Source organism: Dermacentor silvarum, chromosome 6 (genome assembly GCF_013339745.2).
Source record: "Dermacentor silvarum isolate Dsil-2018 chromosome 6, BIME_Dsil_1.4, whole genome shotgun sequence".
Taxonomy (NCBI): domain Eukaryota; kingdom Metazoa; phylum Arthropoda; class Arachnida; order Ixodida; family Ixodidae; genus Dermacentor; species Dermacentor silvarum.
In genome coordinates this window covers 166,536,319-166,558,336 of record NC_051159.1, presented here as the reverse complement: position 1 = coordinate 166,558,336, position 22,018 = coordinate 166,536,319, and the positions used below count along the sequence as shown (strand labels likewise).

General features: G+C 43.4%; 1 protein-coding gene across 14 annotated transcripts in view; it reads right to left on the bottom strand.

Annotated features, from left to right (window-relative positions):
• LOC119456345 (protein Aster-B-like) overlaps nucleotides 1–22,018 on the bottom strand; it is a 166,148-nt gene that overhangs the window by 2,881 nt on the left and 141,249 nt on the right. For 12 of the 14 annotated variants that reach the window (XM_049669768.1, XM_049669775.1, XM_049669767.1 and 9 more), the window contains 8 exons: nucleotides 21,780–21,950; nucleotides 19,683–20,072; nucleotides 12,161–12,353; nucleotides 9,365–9,418; nucleotides 8,499–8,645; nucleotides 6,974–7,040; nucleotides 5,357–5,458; nucleotides 4,888–5,008 (listed from right to left, as the gene is read on the bottom strand). In XM_049669768.1, coding sequence (XP_049525725.1) covers nucleotides 4,888–5,008; nucleotides 5,357–5,458; nucleotides 6,974–7,040; nucleotides 8,499–8,645; nucleotides 9,365–9,418; nucleotides 12,161–12,353; nucleotides 19,683–20,072; nucleotides 21,780–21,950 — 1,245 coding nt within the window. The remainder of the gene's footprint in view (nucleotides 1–4,887; nucleotides 5,009–5,356; nucleotides 5,459–6,973; nucleotides 7,041–8,498; nucleotides 8,646–9,364; nucleotides 9,419–12,160; nucleotides 12,354–19,682; nucleotides 20,073–21,779; nucleotides 21,951–22,018) is intronic. The other 2 variants (XM_049669769.1, XM_049669776.1) reach the window with 2 other exon arrangements.

Sequence of the window (22,018 nt, the reverse complement as noted above, 5' to 3'; positions counted from 1 at the left end):
CGTCCTGAGTGTAGGAGACATACGACTCGGTGGCAGTTTGGGCACGCGTGGCGAGTTGTTGCTTGGCGGCTAGCTGTCGACCGGTTGGACTGCCAAAAACTGTCGGACAGCTTCTCTTTAAACAACTCCCAGCTGGTAAGCTCTTCCTCGTGTGTGTAATACCACGTTCGCGGTGTTCTTTTTTTATTTTTTATTTTTATTTTTTAAAACAAAGTGCAGTCAATGCAGCAATGTTCCCAAATAAATTTGGCCTATTCGAGTGCCCTGTTGTCAGCTCATCGTGCACTGTTGCTGATCGATGTTGACTAGATCAAAACCTCAAATTATACACATTTCTAAATTTTCTGTCCAGCAATGTACAGCCAGCAAGGCCAGGAATTAAGGCCGCCATTGTGTCTAGCTGCTGACGGCTTCCAATTACACCAGTTAACACAACTGCACTTCCTCCTAGATACCATATACAAATATGCAAACAAAAAAGGGCGAGTCTATTCTCCCGGCAGCATTTCTCCCGACGCTCATCTCCTATTGGCGCTCGGAAGTCACATGACAAACTGCCAGGGAAAAACGGCCTGCAGGTCACCCTGACCTAACATCACATAACCTAACATACCCTAACCTTCCAAGAGCCAATAGGAGGTGAGTGCCGGCAGAATAGCCACTGCCAACAAAAAAGGAGTGGCAGGAAGATGGAAACTTAACATAATGAAGAGCGGGCGAGCAAGTGAAGCCTGAGCCTGGAGCGAATGTTTTGACAAGGGGACAAATGGGTCTTGTCATAATGGAAAGCTACAATGTTAACGGCCAAAGTGAGTCTTTCTTTGACTTGACTGCATTTTCTTTTTTATACCCCCATTCCTACATTGTAGGAAACGCTATGAAGGTTAGCGAGACTCCTCTCTCACTGGTCGTGTTTGCAACCAACAAATAGCGTGTCACAAATCACAGAAATATATAGGTGTGTGCAATGTAATTCTGTGTAGCATTACAGTAGACTCCCTTTAAGACGAACTCGAAGGGACCATGAAAATTTGTTCGTCTTAACAGACAAACTTCATCTTACTACGAACGGTAAAGTAGACTTACAATGGGGCAAAATGACATAAAAAGCATTTATTTGGCTGAACTTAATAGAAAACTGTCTTCAATTGCATGGTTTCATCCAGTCAGTGATGGATGTTTGTCGCTTCTGTTCAAATCCGTGAGCAGCCACAAACGACATCATCTAACTTTAAAAATGCTTCTGTGCCTTCGTAGTGCCGGAAAAAGTACACTAGGGAGTTCAAGCAGGCATCTGCCGCCTCACAGGTAATGGATGCAGGCTTCGGCACCCTAGCGTCCAGGATCGGTAGCGGTGGCGGTCACTCCGAATGTTCGTCTTAAGCGAAGAGTACGTCTAAGGCAACTTGTCTTAAGCAGATTGTTTTTGCATTGAGTCTATGGAAAACCAAACAAACGTTCCCATGTTGCTCCTTATATGCAAGAATTCGGCTTAACAGAGTTCGTCTTAACAAGAGTTCACTGTAGTTTCATACTTTTATGTTGTAAAATATGATGTAATTTATTACATGGAGAGTGTCGCAGATCTACTGATACCACTCAACAATTGGAGTGGCACGTTTCTGTGACCAGCGGTCACGGGGCACTGCTTGCACCCGCGACCAAAACATATGCCACATATAGGAAACACAAAGGTACATAAATAATGCGCGATTTGATAAAGCCTTACGTCCACAAGTTATAATATACTGAAATATTGTTGACATTATTCTGCATAATAAATTTTTTAGGATAATACGTTTCTGTTTCTTTTCCCGATAATACGATTTGGTTGGATAATACGTTGGATGATACGCTTTATTTTCCGGTTCCCATGAAGACCGTATCAGCGAGGTTCCACTGTACATGAAGTATTTATCGTAGAGACTCCTCCAAGGCCTGCACTTGTTTTTTTCACAATTTTGACGAGGTGCGGCCCTTACACGGGACCGAACCTTTTGGTCAAAATGGTGCTGGTGCAGCTGGTGACTTGCACACCCTGGCTACGGTGGCTAGATGGGTAGGTGTGCCGACCGAGCTTAGTTCACCACTTCCCCGCATTTTGACGCAGAAGTGGCGCTGCGGACAGTATAACAGTTCAGCCGCGCGCAACGTCGGCTGCGCTGTGTAGACGAGCCGCATGTTTGATAGTATCGCTGCCTCTGCTCTAGCTTTGAAGTACGCGTTATATAACGCCGTTTTGAGCATTGTAGGCAAAGCCAGAATGGGGAATTTGTTATTGTCGTCTAGTCAGAAGACATGATATGCTGAAGTCAATTTTCTAGCTTGGCGATTGGTCACATTTATTGGTATGAACGCGGCGTTCCAGCCCACTGCATTAAAAACGTAGATGCATTTTTCCCATGCATAAAACAATACTGCAGTGGTTTTATACGGTATATGGAAACGTGTTTACATGATATTTAGTGAGTTCTAATGTTTCAATTTAGAGAAATCCAGCTATTGTGTTTACTGCAGCCTCAGTAACGGTTTTTAAATTGTTACGAGACGAACTTTGTTGGTAAGTGCATATGGTTCACTGTTTCATTGCAATAAAATAAACCAATACATCTTGGGCTAGATTCATTAATATATTTAAAATACTACAAGAAAAGCTCTCGTAACTTGAGTCAGCAGACACACCAACATAAATAGCCTAGCACCAGCAAGGCCGCAACGTTGGTCCATCACATCATAACATTATTCACAGCACACGCCTCCGCTTCAGGTGCTTCCTCTTCTACCTGTTACTTTTGCGCGCCATGTTCTTACCCTTGACAAGAAAGTAAAGGCTTGCAATTGAATAGAACTTCCCAACATCGTTTGTGAGCTCTTTCTTGTGCCTCTCACAGCCGATCAAATTCGGAGGATTCATCTGCAGAAAGGATGCAAAGTCGGCGATACTGTTCCTTCGTAACTCATTTAAACTGAAGCACAGCATGAAGGCGTCTTCGAGTGATGCTACCAGTTTTTTTAGTGCTTCAGAAGGGCGCAACAGCCCTGACCTACTCATTCTGTTGAATTCAGTAATGTCCCTGAGCAATCGGAGCACTTGGATCTTTGCAGGAACAGATTCTTGCTACACAGCCTGCTATATAGAATATAAGCCTAGAGTCACTTTTCTCTGTAGCAGCGCAGCGGTGCTCGATGTCGCAGGCGCTGAGCACCTCATGTGTGGCTTGCAAATTTCCAACGTCGAGGAGCAATCGACGTACACTTTTCGGTGTACCGCTTGCTCATTAACGTCGCCGATACTGAGCAAGCTACTAAGCAGCCCAGGGCGAACATTTCCGCTGTGAGACAGCGGAAATGTTCCTCTGTCTTTCTCACATTTAGAGCCCGACCTGCAGTTCGGAGCGAAGCAGTAGGTCTCCTTGGTGGTCTTTTTTGATGAAACAATGCCACCACTGGTCTCGTCGGGCATTTTTCTGACCTGGAACATTCAACATTGCTTAGGAACTCCGAGAGACTCGGAGCTCTTCACCTTTGAAATTGACACGAACAGACAACATACAACTATTCCAATACGGGCTTTATTTATTATTATTTTTTTTGCTCGCCGCTTGCCACCTGTAGCAGACGACGCGCACTGCGGAACCGTTCTGCTGACCGCAGCGCCAATTTTGCATCACGACGCAGAGAAGCGGTGAACCACGCTCTTGACACGCCGGTCGGCACACCTACTCATCTAGCCACTGTAGCCTGGCTCTCACCATCTAGTAGCGGCAAGCGGAAGTATGCAGCGTGCAAAAATTTGGCGATGCGCGCAGCACAGGGACACCGAACACGATTGCTTCTCCATTGGTAACATTTTCTTCCAAATTTTGGGCTGCCAAGTTGGGAGTGCGGCCCTTACACGAGTCTATACGGTATTCCGTACAAACCATCACAGATAAGCAATTGCACTGAGAAAAGCGCAGAATGAGACTTCTATGACTACACTACAAGCATATTGTTGCCAGCTCAGAATAAAAAGTAGCAGTACTACTATATTTGAGGAGAGTTTCGTCATTAGGAGGGGCCAGAACCACATGGCTGACCAAGGCCACATACTGGTATTATTCATGTAACAATGTGTTATATGTGAAGCAAGGGAAGTGTGCCAACAATGTCATCATCCTCTCAGTTTATGTAATCTTACATCTTCACACTAGGTGGCACACAATACTGGCGATAGACATAAGGATGGAAACAAAAAAAAAAAAGACCACGGAGATTTACAAGCATGCTAAGAAAGAAATTGGAAGGGAAATCTGTATAACACAAAGGGCAGTGCCTTGCTATTTGAGTAAGCTGGTTGCCTAAGGTCAAGAACATACCAGAGCAAATACTCGCAACAAGATAAGGCATGTGTATGCTGCTGCAAGAACCTGGAGACCACTCCGCACATCCTAATGGAATGTGAAGGGATTCACCCAGTGAGACCCATAGGTAACATACACCTTCCAGAAGTGCTTGATTTAAAGTGGACGGAAGCCTCAGCTGGTTAGCAATCGAGATAAGCAAGAGACGCGTAGAGTATTCATGGAAAAAAGCAAGGAAGAGAATGATACAACTGGATCTGTTACAGGTATAGGTAGCAGTGCAAGGTAGATAGAGAAGTTTTGAGGAAGAGAAAAAAATTAAGGTGATGTATACAAAAGTGCTAGAAAGAAAATGTATAGCATACCTGATTTACTCAAGCAGGCTAGGGGACTATGAATTTGTCACTGCCCCATTTCAAAGGGGATGACAATAAGCCAATAAACCAGCATCAGACATGGCCATCATCATAATTTCCAAAGGGAGAAAGGCCCCATAGAACTACTGCAGTAATAAACCTAGAAGTAGTAAACAGATGGGGCTCACCATATGCAGCTGGTGCCGTAGATCATGCAGGGCACGTTGCCACAGGTCAAGGCGCTGTCGGTGGAATGCCTCCCGCTGAGACATTAGGCGCACCCAATCTTCAGCATTCTGTGGAGGCGGCCTGCAATGGAAGGCAAGTGAGTAGGAGGCTTGAAACGCCATTCAGCTTAGCATTTATTCTCAAGCTAGCAGCGATTTAATTAAAGCTACAGCACTTAATTTGAAGGCCAGTTTTCGCACAAAACAGCTATCTGAAATCCTAAATTTTTTTAGGTCTGATGTGAGAGACAAATGCATCTTTGCATGCAACCTATTTTTGCATATCGAAAATGCAAAAGTTATTTGCCAAGTGGCAAACTGTTAGAGCCAACATGCCACTAAATGTGACATAATAAACAGAGCACACTGTAATTACAATCTTGCACAGCTATTTCTATCACATTCATTTCGATAATATAGGCGTACTCACTCGAGCACCCAGACGTCAAGTGTGGGCGGTCTATCGGGCATAGCATTCGATACCCACAGCCAGTAGAGCAATGCTATGTTCATCAATAGCACCAGGCTCACCCTGTCAATAGACACCACCAGTGCAACATTTCAAGTGTACATTCCACAAGGATGGACAACCACTTCAACATCACCATATCAAGAGCAACAGCATTAAATGGACAATTATAAAAAAGAAAATATAATGAGACACTCTCTCATAATTTTCCTCCTCGTACTTCCATTGGCGGCTCAGGCAATATGACATGCTGCACAACATAAGGTTGGGGGTTCTATTTCTAACAGCGGAACAAAGCAACAACACCCACATTATGACCTTTCAGTGCATGTACAGGAACCCCACAAGGTCACCATGGCATTATTGTGAACTATACGTGTATGGCATCGCTTGTGAGTCGGTCATCAATTTAGGACATTTAAGCTCCTTCAGTCTTTCTCACTGTTGCCCGTTTCACATTCTCTACGATCAAACAGATATTTTCACCTTCAACCAAGTGGCTGTCGCCACTTGAATGGACTATGGACATAAATCGGTGCACAGCACTTCTGATGAGTGCTTGCGAAAGTTTATAATTTAAACTCGTAAATTAAAAGATAAGTGCAAACCTGCAAGAGTTCAGATTCTTCCTGTCTCACAGTATCCTCATCTCTGATTATCCCCCCCATTTCTAAATTCAACAAATGGAAACATATTTTACTTGAAATTTTGTGTATTCACTTCCCTGCAACAGTCTTATTTCACAATGAGGCATGTTACTACTCAAGATGTTGGAACAGCAGCTGCTTTCGTAAATATAATCCACTGATCGCAGCATTGCAACAGCCACTAGTCAAGTGCTGAAACGACGTGATAAACCACAGCTGGTGCTAGCTACTGCTAACTAATGTACGGTTAGGCAGAAGCAAATGTTACTGGCTAGCACTACTATAACCATTACTGTCAAAATAGACCATACAGACAAAAACCTGACATATTTCGTTGACTTAAGTTTGTCGTTCCCACACATGATGGCATGTCAAAAATTTGTACTGCAAGAACTACAAACAGTCATTGTCATCATTCAATAAAAAACGAAGTGTGTGTGTTTTTGAATGTAGCATCATACCCCCATTATTCTTCAGTCCCTCTTTCAGTCACTATCATCATTGCTAGTTAGTGGCATCAGGTAGGGCTTCAATTGGACCACTTGCCACTTGTAGCATTTTTAACAAGCAGTTGCCATGTCAAACAGAACATGGAAAGTGTATGAGAAAGTAAGGAAGCTCAGCAAAGGGCTAACTTGGGCTGGTTTGTGCACACATTTAATATAAGAAACATTAATTACTGCACAGCAAGACAAAGCAAACAACAGTCATGTTTGTTGCACACAATGTTTTCTTGCAGATGTGTTTGTTGCTTGAATGTTTTGCCATCAGCACTGTTTCCTTCAATGAGTAGGGAGGCGGCTGGTAAACTGACAGGACAGCACGTTCATAATGAACAGGGGTGTTAGGAAAAACCCAGTGTCTAGTTTAGCGGTCTACATTCATGCAAGATGAAAATGAGGGATAGCACACATTGATCAGAGTAACTCACAGCACGAGCAGGACCTTGACAGCTGTGCTTGTTGCCAGACGACGACTTTCTGAGCTCCTGGCAAGCACTGAAAAAAAAAAAAACATGGTACCAAATGTCAAGATTCTTTCTGAATCGAACTGATGTCCTTTCTGCTATTACTGGGATCCACTTAGCAACGTTTTTTTACTGTAGGGCTCAAGAAATGAGACAGAGCTGCTCTACAACTTGATTTAGCAGCTTTCATACTACAATCTTGGAATCTCTAAAGCAAAAGGTGCAGCATTTCAGAAAGAGCACAGATGAAAACATGAAGAAAGTCTGTGTGCGAACAGTATCGAAATTAGTCTGCAAAAAGCAGACGTGCACAAAGTGTGTTCCTGCACTGGCCAGAGCATTTAATAATAAAGCAAGAATGAAAACACTAAACAATAGGTTTGTAAACAAGTCCCCTGTAACCATTCCCACTAATGCGGAAAAAAAGTGATGCAGTGATTGTATCCTGTTTTATGAGCGTGTTCGGATGATCACTTCGGGATGTGTGAGATGAGAAGCAAATTATCAAGTGTCTATACTTCAGTTATTTAACTTATCTGCTGCTCATTAACCAATTTTACCTGTTCATGCAAAACACCATGACAAAAAGCACTGACGCCAGAGTTTCTGCCAGCACGTTCAACAAAACATTCTTCTTTCTGTGGTTTTACGTGCCAAAACCAGTTCTGATTATGAGGCATGCTGTAGTGGAGGGCTCCGGATTAATTTTGACCACCCGGGGTTCTTTAACATGCACTACAACGCAAGCACATGGGCGTTTTTGCATTTCGCCTCCATCGAAATGCGGCCACCGCGGCCAAGATTCGATCCCGCAGTCTCGTGCTCAGCAGCGCAATGTTCAACAAAACATGCTGTGTGGTGTAGTTAAATGAGCATTACACATTTTTCCCTCTGTTTCAAAACTGGCATGACAGTGCTTCTCTCGACATGTAAAATTGATGATGAGTAAATTGATTGATGATGATTAAAATTCATGACGAGCAAGCTATACTGCATCAACAGGTCACCATGGGCCCTTGGTGGACCTCAGAAAACGAAAGATACAATGGACACTACCATAATACATTCTTTTAATCAAAGCAACTGAAGTGCTGCATTGTGCGTAATGATGACATCAATTTTAATCACACTTGACCCTTTTAGTGTCAACCTGCTCCATTCCATCAAGTCGGAGTTGATTAATGTTGTAACACAAACATATTCTACATTGTCTATTGCCTTCATGGAGTTTTGTTATCCCAAATACAGAGCTAACTACAGTCAAACCTTGTAATAACGAAGCTGCATCTGACACAAAAATGCCTTAGTTATGTCCAACATTAATTATAAGCATATATTCATTACATGCTGATACCAGCAAGAAAGCATCTTGGATTTACTTCAATATATCTGACAAATTGTTATATCCAAGTTCATTAAACTATGGTGTGAATACATAGTCAACAGTGCAACAAAGAACAAAGAACAGTGCATCTTAGGCAGCCCTTACCAAAGGTGGATCCAAACCCGGCCTGGGAGCTGCTGGAGCGATCACGGTTGGCATTGCTACGCTTGGTACACTGAAGACGCCGCCGCCGTTGCTTCAGATTACCACCAGACGGCTGGAGTCGTTCCGCTTCCCGCAGCAGCGCCGACTCTGCAGACATTGCCAACACTACTCAACACATGCAGGTTGACTCTGAGGTGGCTCAAAAATTTAATTCTGGGGTTCTACGTGCTAAACCCACAATTATGATGCCCGCCATAGTGGGGGACTCCGGATTAAATCTGAACACCTAGGGTTCGTTAACATGCACCCAATGCACAGGTGTTCTTGCATTTCGCCCCCACAGAAATGCGGCCACCGCATCCGGGATTTGATCCTATGACTTAAGCCACTACGCCACCACAGCGGGTCTAACTGAGGCAGCCCTCTGCTCCTGCATTTGCCAGTAGGCATTGCCAGCCCCCTGTGATACAAACACATACTTGAGCAAGCAGTCCTTTGCATGCTACCACAACAAGAATGAGACTTTCTCTTGTCACTTCCCCTTTCATCAAACAACATTTGAGGCAAAAACGAAATTCCTAAGGCTGGCCCTCATATTGCTAGATAGTAATATGCAAATAAACCAGTACTTTTGCAGGACAACCATTCCTACACAGAATGAATACATCCTATATGCCAGGCTCTGACACCTGGCAACAAGCAAAAGAAACCTTAACAGAGCTTGTAAATGGCCTGCCTAATTAGCGCATAGTCTTAAATAAATCAGTGTAGGACGAAACAATACGCCCACAATAGACAAGACAGGATGTGTGCTATAATTATAGCATGTGTACACAGTCAGATGTGCTGCTGTATACCTCACTCACCGAGATCATTGCAGAAGCCTTCGAGACCCTGTTGGGTATTCTTCTCTATCACAGCTGCAGCAAAGAAATGATTCAATGAGAAAAAGAATGACTGCAATGTCTTTTAGCACAGAGACACTATAAAGCAGTGTGAGTGAACTCAACGCTGTGGTAAGGCTAACCATTTAAGTCTGCATTTCTCACCAAAAGGAGTACCACACGATCAGTATGTTTCTTTCCTTTAACCTGTTCTGCAAAGACACAGCCCATAAGTAACTTGTGTTGTATACTACAAAAGACAAGGCATGCAAATGTTAAGTGAGAACAGCTTTTGCACTGTACACATTCAATGTCATAAGACAGTGTTTTTCCTGTGTGTGCCTTGTCTTTCGTCACCTGCTTCAAACATTACAACAACGAAGTTCTTTCAAGCTTTACTGCAGAGACCAACTCATTTCAATGAACTTACTTCACTGGCTGCACAAACTTTAAAATTAAATTCCAGGGTTTCACATGCCAGAACCACAATATCATTATCATGCACACCATAGTGGGGAACTCCGGATTAATTTCAACTACTTGGGTTTCTTTAACGTGCACAAAATACACAGTTCACTGGTGTTCTTGCATTTCGCCCCCATCAATATGTGGACGCCACGGCCGGGATTCAATCCTGTGCCCTCTGTCTTAGCAGTGTAATGCCAAAGCCACTATGCCACCATGACAGGCGGCTGCGAAAATGGCACCACACAATGGCACATGTGTCATCAATCACAAAAGAGGCCTTGACTGAGTGTAGGCTGAGCTCAGCAATAGGCTTTAACCAGATGATTGCAGTTTACATTGCAAAGTCATGCGATAGCCTTGAAAAACACAACTCTAAGGGGCAAGACTTGCACATCGTGACTTCAATGACCTGGTTGAACAATCTCACACTTCGGCTGCTAAGTTGCTACTACTCTTAAGAGAAAGCATTGCCCCAGGAGCTCCTATCTAAATACATGTGGACGGGGAAAAATATTCTAGGGTTTATGTGTCAAAATCATGATATGATTATGAGGCATGCCACAGTGGGGGACTCAAGTTTAATTTTGACCACCTGGGGTGCACCCAATGCATGGTACGTGGGTGTTCTTGCATTTCACCCCCATCAAAATGTGGCCACCGTGGCTCCCACAACCTCGAGCTTAGCAACAGAGCACCAAAGCCACTACACCACCACGGCGGGTACACATGTGGATGGAGGAATAGTCCTAATTGGCATTCACATCACTGATATTGATTAAGTTTGTTGCAGATAAAAGTAAATGTTCATGTATAGTAGTAGTATAGTAGTAGTAGTAGTAGTAGTAGTAGTAGTAGTAGTACCAACTGTAGGGAGCAGATTTTTTATTTAGTCCCTCAATGTTTTTACAAACAAATTCGGAAAAAATGAAAAGAAAAACCTGAAATACTATCAAGTTTACTATCAAAGAAGTACTATCAACTCAGTAATAATAAATGATAGCACAATTCTGTAAACTGTACCTATGAAACATCTAAAGTGGACAAAATTGATGTGTTGTACACTGCTCGTGAGTAGGACTTTTGCAAAGTCCTTGTAAACATTGTACCAATGTCACGTAAGCTGTAAACTCACATAACACATTTGTCAACTATAGATGCTTTAACAAACACAGATTACAGAAATGCGACATCTGTATTTTGGTGCAGAGTTATGGATTTATAAACTTCGTGCTCCTTTTTTGTTTAATTTACAAATTTCTGGCTATTTTTGTAACAAGAATTCGAGAAGCTAAATCAAAATTTTGCTTTCTGTAGTTGGTAGAACTTAGATTCCTCAGAAATGAGACAAATTTTAGTGAATGTTTAATGAGAGCGTTCCTGCATTTTACACATATCTGAATAGAGAAAACAGTTGGAGCTGAGGCAATGCTGCCTCTTAAGAGTGGCCACAGACCGCATATCATCATCAGCAGCAGCAGTAAGATGTGGCTTTGGGTGAGTTGGATCAGCATTAATATGACCAGCACATAATGCAAGACAAAACACACAGATGAGGACAGGCGCTAACTTTCTACTTCCTCACGACAACATCAACAATAATGTGGGCAGCTTTGTTTGTGCGCCCTGTTTTGGTATTCGAGCGAAAAAAGGCAAATCTTTGTCAACAAATACCTAAACAATGGCTGGTGTTCTTAAAATCGCGTGAATTGTTCTAGCCCCCTGCAGCGTTCCGCTACAATACTGCCATTGCAACATGGGCCTTAAACCTCATAATTGAAGTTAATGAATTTGAGTTAATTAGCGAACAGAGTCCAATGGCTACATGCCCACATAGCGTCCGAAGTGCTGAAGGGTCGAGTAGTGGAGAAGCATCCTCGCAACCAGTTAGATCTTACTTTTTTCAAAAATCTGTTTCAGTAAAAAGGAGCACCTGGTATGTTTCAACATTACATCACCTGCCAAGTTCCACTCCTTCCATTTGACCTCAGCTTGATGAGCTACCCATGCGGCTATCTAACCCATACTGATGTCCTCCTATCTCTAAATGTTGCATTCATCATTTTTCGTTCCATCGCTCTTTGGAACACTCTTATGTCCGAGGGTTCTCAGCTGGGCTAGTTGGTTTATGTTCATCAAGGCGAACAGTGCGGGTGATGGAGTGGACGATGGAACAAGTGATGTAAACAGGACAATGCATCCATCCTGTTCCTATCACTTGTCCCACCACCTATGCTGTTTCACCACGTTTAACTCTCATGTTCCTGCAAAGTAAACTAGGACTACAGCAAGCAAATTGTGAAAGTGTGGCACCTTTTACAAGCCCCCAGACAGACTTCTTGTAGCGGACACAACCATATATGCACAGGCGGGAGCGGCTATCGGACAGCCGAGCCAGGCAGTAGTGGGATTTGACACAGAAGGCATCACAGTATGGCACGCCCGTGCTCTGCACGTCGCAGTCAATGGCATAGACATGGCCCGGCCGGCTTGCCTTGTGCAGAATCTGATGTGGAAAAGAAACAGTAACAGCAAATTATTAGCATGAATGCCACAGCAGCTAGTTGAGTATAAGCACGTTGACAGCATGGCAAAAAAAAAGAAATGCTGTATTCAGGTTACAGAACTGCGAAATCTGTTTCTGGTGCTGAGTTATAAAAACAGTGCATCACATGAAAGAGAGAGATTCGTATATGGTGTCATGCAATTCTATGCAACATTAAGTCTCGTACTTTAATGTCGCAGATTTGAACTTATTTACCACCAAATGAGCGGGGTGACATGTTTCTGCGACGAGCAGCCACACTGTACTGCTTGCCCTCGCAACCAAGACGTAGTATGTCGCATACTGGAAGTGCAAAGCTTCAAAGATATGTAATTGGACCTAACCTTATGTCCACGAGGTGTAGTTGTTATATATCAAGTAGTTATTCCACAGAAACCATCACAAGTTTAAGACAACCTAACTGTGAAATGCACTGAGTGAGACTTCTATGACCGCAGTTCTTGTGCAGCTTTCGCAGCATTGCCTGCTATGTATGAAATGGAGTAATAAAGGGGTCTGTGTTTCATGAAACTAACAAGCTTCTTGGCTAGCAAACAAGGAGCCCTAAGTGCATTGTTGGCAGCCTGTGCAATGTGTTTATACTTGACATCCTTCTCATTGCCAACATCACCAGTTTGTTTTGGCAGTACTTCGCTCAAATGTGAAAAACAGTCAGTGTTCTTGTCAAGCTAGCATGACATGTAGCTTACAAAGTTGCTGTTCCCTTTGCTATGCAAACTGAACTCATTGTGTGGCCCTTGTGACAGTGTAATGTGAACTATGTACAATTAGTCTTGCGCATCTGTGATGCACAATCCAAATTTAAAATGCATAAACATTTCTATGGTTACCCCATGAGAGAAAACTGTCCGAGAGTCAGTCCGTCCGTCCTTCGCGTAAGACAATCGCTTTCAAGATAGAGCCAGCAGCAATGTTTTATCACTAAAGTTGCTCACCCTTTGTCTTACATTCCTTACAAAGTTGTTCCTCGGAATTTTGAGAATGACAGCCCACAAACAAATGTCATGAAACAAAACACCGGCAGTGCATGCCTTTCATGTTAAATTTACTTAAACTAAATATTAAAGTGCGGAGCAAAAAAATTGACAGTCACTTTAGCATACGCCAAGGGGGTGAAGGCGAAAGCCTGCGTGCTCAATGGACATTCATTAAATTACTTGACATTCTCATTCAAATCTATTGTTACTTCTTATTACTTGTTTTTTTCCGACCAAAGGTCACGGGTTCAAGTGCCTAAATTGACGCTACCTTAATTAACTGCACCTTAATTAACCCAGTCATAATTAACACCAATGGTTGTGAGTTCGACTCCCACCAACAGTCGTGGATTCGAGTGTCTTAATTAACTCTATATTAATTAACTGTGCCTTAATTAACTTCGCCTTATCGCCAAAGGTGGTGGGTTCGACTCCCACATAAGCTCGAGGGTTCGATTCCCACTGAGGGTCGCGGGTTCAAGTGGCTTAACTCTATCTTAATTAACACGGTGACAACAGTGACCCACGCACCATCAAAATTGTTGCATGAGCGTTGCTTGCTTGACCTGCACACCATCAGAATAGTTGCACGAGCGCTTGCATATAGGTAAGACACGATGCCGGGTTAGTGTAGTAAGTAAATTACTACACTGAGTCGTCATCGTGTACGATTTCGCTTCAACACGGTTTTCACTTAAGGACGTTGAAGGTCGAGTGAATGATGGGATATATCTAAATAACAGAAGAGCGGATCAAGCAAGAGACTGCGTTTCTACCAGAAAGCGTGCCTTCGTGCATAGCAGGCGCGTAGCCAGGGGGGGGGCTGATGGGGCTTCAGCCCCCCCCGAAATTTTTTCGTGCCGGCATGCACCGCCGACCAAAACTACCACCGACGCCGGGAATAATAATAATAATAATAATAATAATAATAATAATAATAATAATAATAATAATAATAATAATAATAATAATTTATTTCCCATGAAAAGAATTACATGGTGGGGTTCTGGATAAAAAGTTGCACGCTGGCAACTTGACCAGCCCAAAAACCCATCAAAGGCAACAGAGGGCGTCGGGCGCTCACATGTGAGTAAACAGATGGGAGGTGTCAATTTACAAAAAAAAAAAAAAAAATGTGTATACGAGACAGGTAGTAATACACTTTAACAATTACAAAAACAAGTAGTCTGCATTAACAAGGGAATATTCAATTTATACATGAGCATTATAGATTACATAAAGAAAGTCTTATTATACACAAACAGGAAGAAATATAGGGAGAAAAAGACCTAACATAGCACTATATTCAGGGCAGTATAAACTAAAGCAACTAAAGGGGGGAAAAGTCATACAGTATTGCATATGAACAAACTCATTAAACAACAAGGATTAGTTTGACTGAAAGTAGTTGTGCAGGCTGCATAAAGACAGAAGGTCTATTTCTCGCAAGGCGAGGTTATTGAGTAAAGTCGGAAGTGTATGTCGAAGCATTTGTTGACCATAATTCGTTCTTGAGTGCGGAATGTTCCATTGTTCAGGTGTCCTAGTGTCATAGGCTGCGACATGTTCGTGTAGGCGAGTTATGTTCAATCATTCTGCATTCTGTCTACAATGTCTTTTTCACGCTCGAAAGAAATTTCGGCACGAACATTGCGAACTCGGGCTGGATTCATGGCACCTGGGGTGGATTTCGTGGCACCTGGGGTCACGTAACGCAAGGAGCCCCATCCGAGCACGAACTTTCAAGGGCTTTTCGATAGCGTGCGGGCGCGTTGCGGCTTCTCGCAGCGGCCGCGGTATCTACGGACTGCATGGATTTCAATTCCGAAACTGTATGGGTGTAACGTTCTCATAAACTTTTCACGCGAAAGGTGCACTGACATTTCCAAAGGCGTGCTTAAAAAGATTTTCACTTCTGGAAGTTTATGGGGTTAATGCTGTTATAAACTTGGACCAACATGCGTGCACAGGAGCCCTCGTGTCCAAGCCGTTCCAGAAATGAAAGCACGCGCTCGCAATCTTCCACACGCACGAAAATACTAAATATTACCGTGACTGTGAGCTAGCAGCTGATAATTTTCTCCAAACATTTGCAGGACGCGTGCCCAATGTGATCGATCAGCTGGACCAGGGCCGGCAAAATAAAATTTGAGAAAACAGGTGAAAGGAAATGGCCTATTATTGAGGAAATTATTTTTGCGGGCTACAAGGTCTGGCTCTCGTTGGCCACAGGGACAGGGTCCTGTGGATTTAAGCAAAGGCCCCGCTGAAAATACAGGTATTTTCAGAGCGCTTCTTCGCATACGAGCTAATTGTGGAGATACATGTCTGAAGAACCATTTGGAAAGTTTCCCCAGTAATGCCTGGTATTTAAGCACAGATGCACAAAACCAAATTATCGAAGTTTGTGGCGAAATTATCAAAGAAAGCCTAGTTGCAAAAGTAGGCTGCTTCTCCATACGTCCTGACGAAACGACGGACATCGCCGGAATCGAACAGCCTACTGTTTGTGCAAGGTACCTAAACAAGGATGAAAACAACATAGAAGGAGTGTGTTTAGGTTTTAGCACCGGAATAGATGCCCTCTCCCTTTGCGACTGCAGGTTCTATGTAAATGTGTACAAACTGTTCCAGATTCTAGTCACCCTTCCAGTGACCACTGCCAGCGCAGAGAGAATATTTTTTAACAAGAGTTTAATAAAAAAACTACTTGCGCTCTACAATGTCTGTCGAACGCATGGTTAGACTGGTGCTTCTATACACCCACAGAGACGTCGGCATCAACGTGTCCGAAGTCATTGACCGCTTCGCTCAACTTCCCCGCCGAGAGAAGTTTGTCCTTTAGATAGCGAAGCAGCAAAAATCAATGCAAGTAAAGAGCTCTGTTCCTTCAGGTCCATAATCTCGTAATTATGAAAACGTATGAGTGTTCGTTAGCTTTTAAAACCGCAGACATTTTAGCCGTTTATTCTAGCAGTTAGCATCATGATCAAAATTATCATGCGAATACGATAATTACGAGGACATCAATAACCAATTTTGACTGACCTTGCTCATTGAAAGCCCGGCCCACGCGGCGTTTGCCGAAAACACACTCGGATATTGGGTAGTATAACTTGCCGCATCATCTGTGGCTTTAGTTTGGCTTTTTCTTTCCTTTTTTAGCTACCTGCTTTTACTTCTTTTTTGAACCGAAGCAATACCCAGTTTAATTTTGGGTGCAGAATATTTGTTGCTGCTGTGCATTCAGTTAAATTACACATTTTCGTACTGATTTCTGCATTATTCCTCTATTATTCTACCCACATGGCGCTGTCGCGACCGCCGCATGGCCCGAATACATAACACGGTTTCTGCGATCATAGTTTTGTTCTAGCATAGATCATCTGTCTTTCTGTACGCAAAGTTTACTATCTCTGACTCCGCCACGTGTTTATTTGTCTTGTTTGACGCATAATATACAGTGACGTTTGCTTAAATACGTAATTAATTGGAGACTTAGACGTATATTTAAATATCTCGTTGCGAGGTGTTGTGTATACAAGCAGTGAACTTTGTTTCCAGCGACTCGTTTTTGCCATTTAGCGAGTTGTATCTTCGCATTTGTATATTCCATTCTATCTTCGCATTTCTAATGTATATTTTGCAGAACTCCTACTTTTATGTGACTTCCACAGATAGGAAGATGAGAGGATTGCCCTTCGGACGGCTTTGGGGCACTTAGACGACAGGCCTTTTATGGAGGAAACGATCTTGGGCGCGTGGCCTCGTGCGTCTGCTGTGTCGAGGGCTACAAAGGCGCGGCTGTGTTTTTTGAAGTGCGCAAGCCTGTATGACCGCCTGTGACAAAACTCAGCGATGAACGCTTAACTTTAAATGTGCAACGTGTGAACTGTGAACTTCTCTCTTCCTTCTCTTTCAATCCCTTCTCCCCCTTCCGGCGTGCAGGGTAGCCTACCGGGCTCAGCATAGTTAACCTCCCTGCCTTTCCCTTATGTCTTCTCTCTCTCTCTCTCTCTCTCCTACTTTTTATTTGTACTCACTGTTGCGAGTATAATCTCGGTGTAATTACAATACACTACCGGTAACACCTGCTCCTGCGCAATCTATTGTAACGACGGACAGCGTCATTGAGGTTTTTTTCCTGGCTGTTGCATATGTTCAAAAATGTAAACAAGGTTCTTGAATGACGAAGATTCATCAAAATATTTGTCCTCAACTTATTCATTTCATGGCCTTTACGTTCTTCATATCAGCTGTATACACTGATTTGCTGGTTTCGAACTGATATAGTTATAATGTCTGTGTGATATTTTCTTTCCTTATTAAATAGACAAAAAAAATAAACGCGGCCGCATTGATATCAGTTATTTCTGTCAGAATTTTTAGGACATCCGAATATATTCTTTTATGAAAAAATACATATTTTACTTGACAGTGCGTAGCGTTCAATAATTCGTTTGCAGCATCTAATATACAATGGCATTAGCAATGCAGTTATTATTCATGTATTTGATCCCTCGACAACTTCTATAAGGAGGAGGCCGCGCTGCAACCTGAGCCCCCCCCGAACAAAATTTCTGGCTACGCCACTGGTGCATAGCGTTCACAACAAGCGTTTCCCAGTAAACATTATGGTTACATAAGCTGCAGTTGTCGGGAAGTGTGAGAAGCAGTCAAGGATCTTTGAAGGCTATCGTGTTCCACTCTTTTCGTCAGTTGTGAAAGAAGACGATGACGAATGCGTGGGCAGTGGCACGAGCGCGAGAGGCAGTATGGGAACACTGGTATGATCAGCGGCATCGGAGCCAGCTGTGGAAGAAGACGACGATGAATGCGCGAGCCGTGGAACAAGCCCATTCTGCGACCACCAGACGTGTACCATCAGGCACGCACTACGCCCACCTTTAGTAAGCCAGAACTGTGGAGCAGCTGTGGCTTAGAATTGGATCATCATCAGCGCACCTGGTGCCGCCACCTGCAGTAGTTTGCTTGCCTCATCAGTTCATGTTGCACCACCTTCCACAGCAGTTCGTGTTGCTGCAGCGCTGTCGCATTTACCGTAATGGCGCCAAGATGATCGCAGCTGCTGAGTAGTGCTAGGATTATGTGCAGTGTTGAGTGTTAGCACTCGACACCACGTCGTTACTACGAAATGCTTACACATCATTGAGACAACTCCCTGAGGAGACGCTACATAATTCTTTTACAGAGCAATCTTATTTAACATGCACACGTTCTGGCTCCTGTGATGGATGCCCCAACAACAACACCTCCCATTCTCCGGCAATGCCACCAATGCTTTTCCCTATGCATCCTCAACTACCAACTAAACCCTTCAATCTGCTAAGTGGCTGACTACTGCAAGCATTCCGTCAGCTAGGCCATAGACAAAGAATGGCCTACAGAAAGCACTATACCCCCCTTTTTATGAATAAAGTATATTCTTCTGGCTGCTGCACCAACAGCATTATTTGAAATTGACTGCAAAACTCACCAACTGATACGAGCCTAGCTTTTTTTATGCTTCACCACACCTTCTCACTGCTAAGATATACGTATAACTGCATCTGCACAGCCTGTGAACTAGTCTCCCACAACCTCTCCTCCTAATTCACACCCTGGAATAGAAACATGAGGCCAGTATTTGTTGAGAAAAATCTTATATGCTTCCCATTGAACGTGCTGACTGCAATACTTGTCAAGCTACTTGGTCCATGGACTATGAAACCAGCACAGCAGAAAGCTGTATGATCAGCAAGATACTTAGAATGTGCCAGTAGGGAAACAGTGTTACGAGCAATGCAAATTGTTTAACAGGTTCATAAAGGCAGAACACCATGCTTTACCTTTTTAATCATCTTTTTTTTCCCTCATAATGCTTATCTGTTTTGTTGTCTATTACTTTACAACTGTGATTCCATGTACATATTGTTACATAATATACATAATACAAATATACATAATATTTATATTATGTATTGTGCATCAGCATCAAAATTAAAACCAGTTGGCCGCTGTCAGCAACGGTCAATAGGCATTTACTTAACTGTGATACCCTGTACATTATGGAGCGTACCGGGACATTGTGTTCTTTCTTGGGCTTTTCAAGCATGCTTGTGCTACCCAGGTTATGTGCTTATTTATTTTTATTTACTAACTTGAACGTACACTCAAATCTCATCACTCTGTGATGACGAAGTCATTCTTATTTACATTTCAATAAAAGGATGACTGCACTCTCAGACCCGAAGCTGGCAGCTACAAGTAAAGCCTACAAAGCCTCAGTCACCTGCGTCTCTGTTGTCTGTGCTGCTTTGGCCATGGCGTGGTTGAGGGTGACTGTGTAGGTGAGCTGGCGCAGCTTGTTTCCTGTCTCGGGGCAGGGCTGCCAGTTGCTCTCGGTGACATCATATGTCTTGCGTGAGGTCAGCAGATCGTGGAAGAAGCGCGACCCTGTGAACAGCAGCGTGAACAGCTGGTCCACAGACATCGGCAGCGTCAGGTTTAGGATCTCTCTGCCCTCGTGCGTTGACGGACATTCGGGTGGCTCCGCTGTGTCGCTTGAGTCACTCAAGTCTGTTGGCATCTCCGAGTGCTGAGCCTCGCGGGCGCTTGCGAACATCTCAGGCCCCGAGGCCTCTTCATCTTCATCGTCTTCCCCATTGGGAAGCTCTTCCTCCTGGCACATGGTTATTCAAAGGTCTCAGGTGGCACAACATTGTGGACTGACAGGGGAATAGCCTTGATTAGTAAACTTTAGGCTAGACTTTCGCTTTCAACTTCAGAACTTCAGCCTACACGTTATGTTTGCACAAATGTAAAAGCAGTTCCTTTCCCAAAAATGTTACCTGTGTTATGGTCAGAACCACATGCCCTGGGTGTAATCTGAGATAATTTCACCAATTCCACACATCAAGATATATAGCAAGTTCAACTACAATGCAGTGAGATTTGTGGGAAAGCCAGACTCCCAAAGCTCTAAGGAGAAAACACATGCACAGGGTAAAACTTATTGCTTGTGAAGAAGTGAGAGCACAACTCAATGCAATCTCAAAGGAAGGGACCTATTTCAAGGAAAGAAGCCCTTTTCTCGTGAATATCTAGGGCTTTCATCACCATATGCATTTGCAAGGCAACATCTGTGCAGCTGCATTTGCTGCACATAAACAAACTGTACCTCAAGATGACGCACAGGTGATAAAAGCATTGCTACGGGCAATAAATTGCAATGTGCGCCTCGCGCGTGTACAAATAGTCTAGTGAGAGCATGCATAGCAGTGGTGCATCATGCATAATGCCATATTCTAAGCCTATCACAAAAGCTGCATAGTGCCTAATTACACAGCTGTTTTCTAATGGTAACATTTTCTGAGCTTTTTGAGAAGAACTATATTCGTGGTTTGTCTGTATCTGTGGAACTACAGCAACATTTGGTGGCACACAGTTACAAACATTGCTTCATTGCTAAGAATTTTTTAAAGACAGGTGAGTAGCATTAACTCAAACTCCAACAAACTGGATATTTATTTTATTGAATTACCTGAAGTTTGAATGACTCATTACTGTGGTGAAGAACAGGTGAAGACAAACAGCAGCCAGGGGAAAGCCTTTGCATACTAAGTGCCCCCATGTGCAAAGGCACACAATATGGACGTGGCAACTCGGGTTCATCCACAATATGTCAGCTAGATTTAGTGTTCCAGGCATGTGCAATTCCCACCCACAAAAGCTCCCTGTATGCAAAGCCACCACTTATGTGAAGCTAAAACTGCTTATTATGCTACACAAGAGGCAGCACTAGCAACAGTGTAATTTCGTTAGAGACAGCGTTTCGCAATATAGTGCGACCACTCGTCCTGTTCCCATGTTACTCACCAGTGTTGGTAACTTGGCGAGAAAGTTGCTAAACCTAGCGAGTTTTTGTCACCCTTACAACTTTTGACTTTTTGGAGACTTCTTTAGTGAAGTAAACAGCCAGTAAATTGCCCTGGTAAAATTCCTCAAGGCACCTTGGCCAAAGTCAATGCATTGCCCCAATTTTATCCCCAAGGGGGATATGCACCCTAAATGTATATGGAAGAGTTTATTAGTGAGCCATCGTGATGCATTGCTTCTCTACAGCAAAATATTGAAATCTGGTATTGTTTCAAAATCAGAGGTTGTTTTGCCTTTTCACATTCCAACGGTTGACTCAAGAACCGCAGGAGGTAATTTATAGTTAGATTAAGAAATAGTAAAACAGATGTCTAGGAACAATCTAAACAATAATGACAAAATTTGGAGAGTCATCATAGTCATCACCTACAGACTCTTCACTAAAAATGGAGTGTTTTGGGCCGTGATTTGGCGACTTTGTCTAAAAAAAGTTACCAACACTGTTACTCACAAAAAGGCTAGGTGGCTGAGGGCCAGCCTTGAGGGCAGCGGCAAGCCGTCCTCGGCGTGCCTCGTCCTCCAGATACGGCGGTGCGACGTAGTCGTCATCGTCACTCGTCAGCCCCAGCTCATCTCCGTAACTGTAGTGGACCCACTGCCACAGCTCCTGTGTTGACATGGGCTGCCCGGAGCAAAGCCACAGTGAGCAGGGCTACCCTAGTGGAGGTTGCCCGAGCCGCATTCCGATTT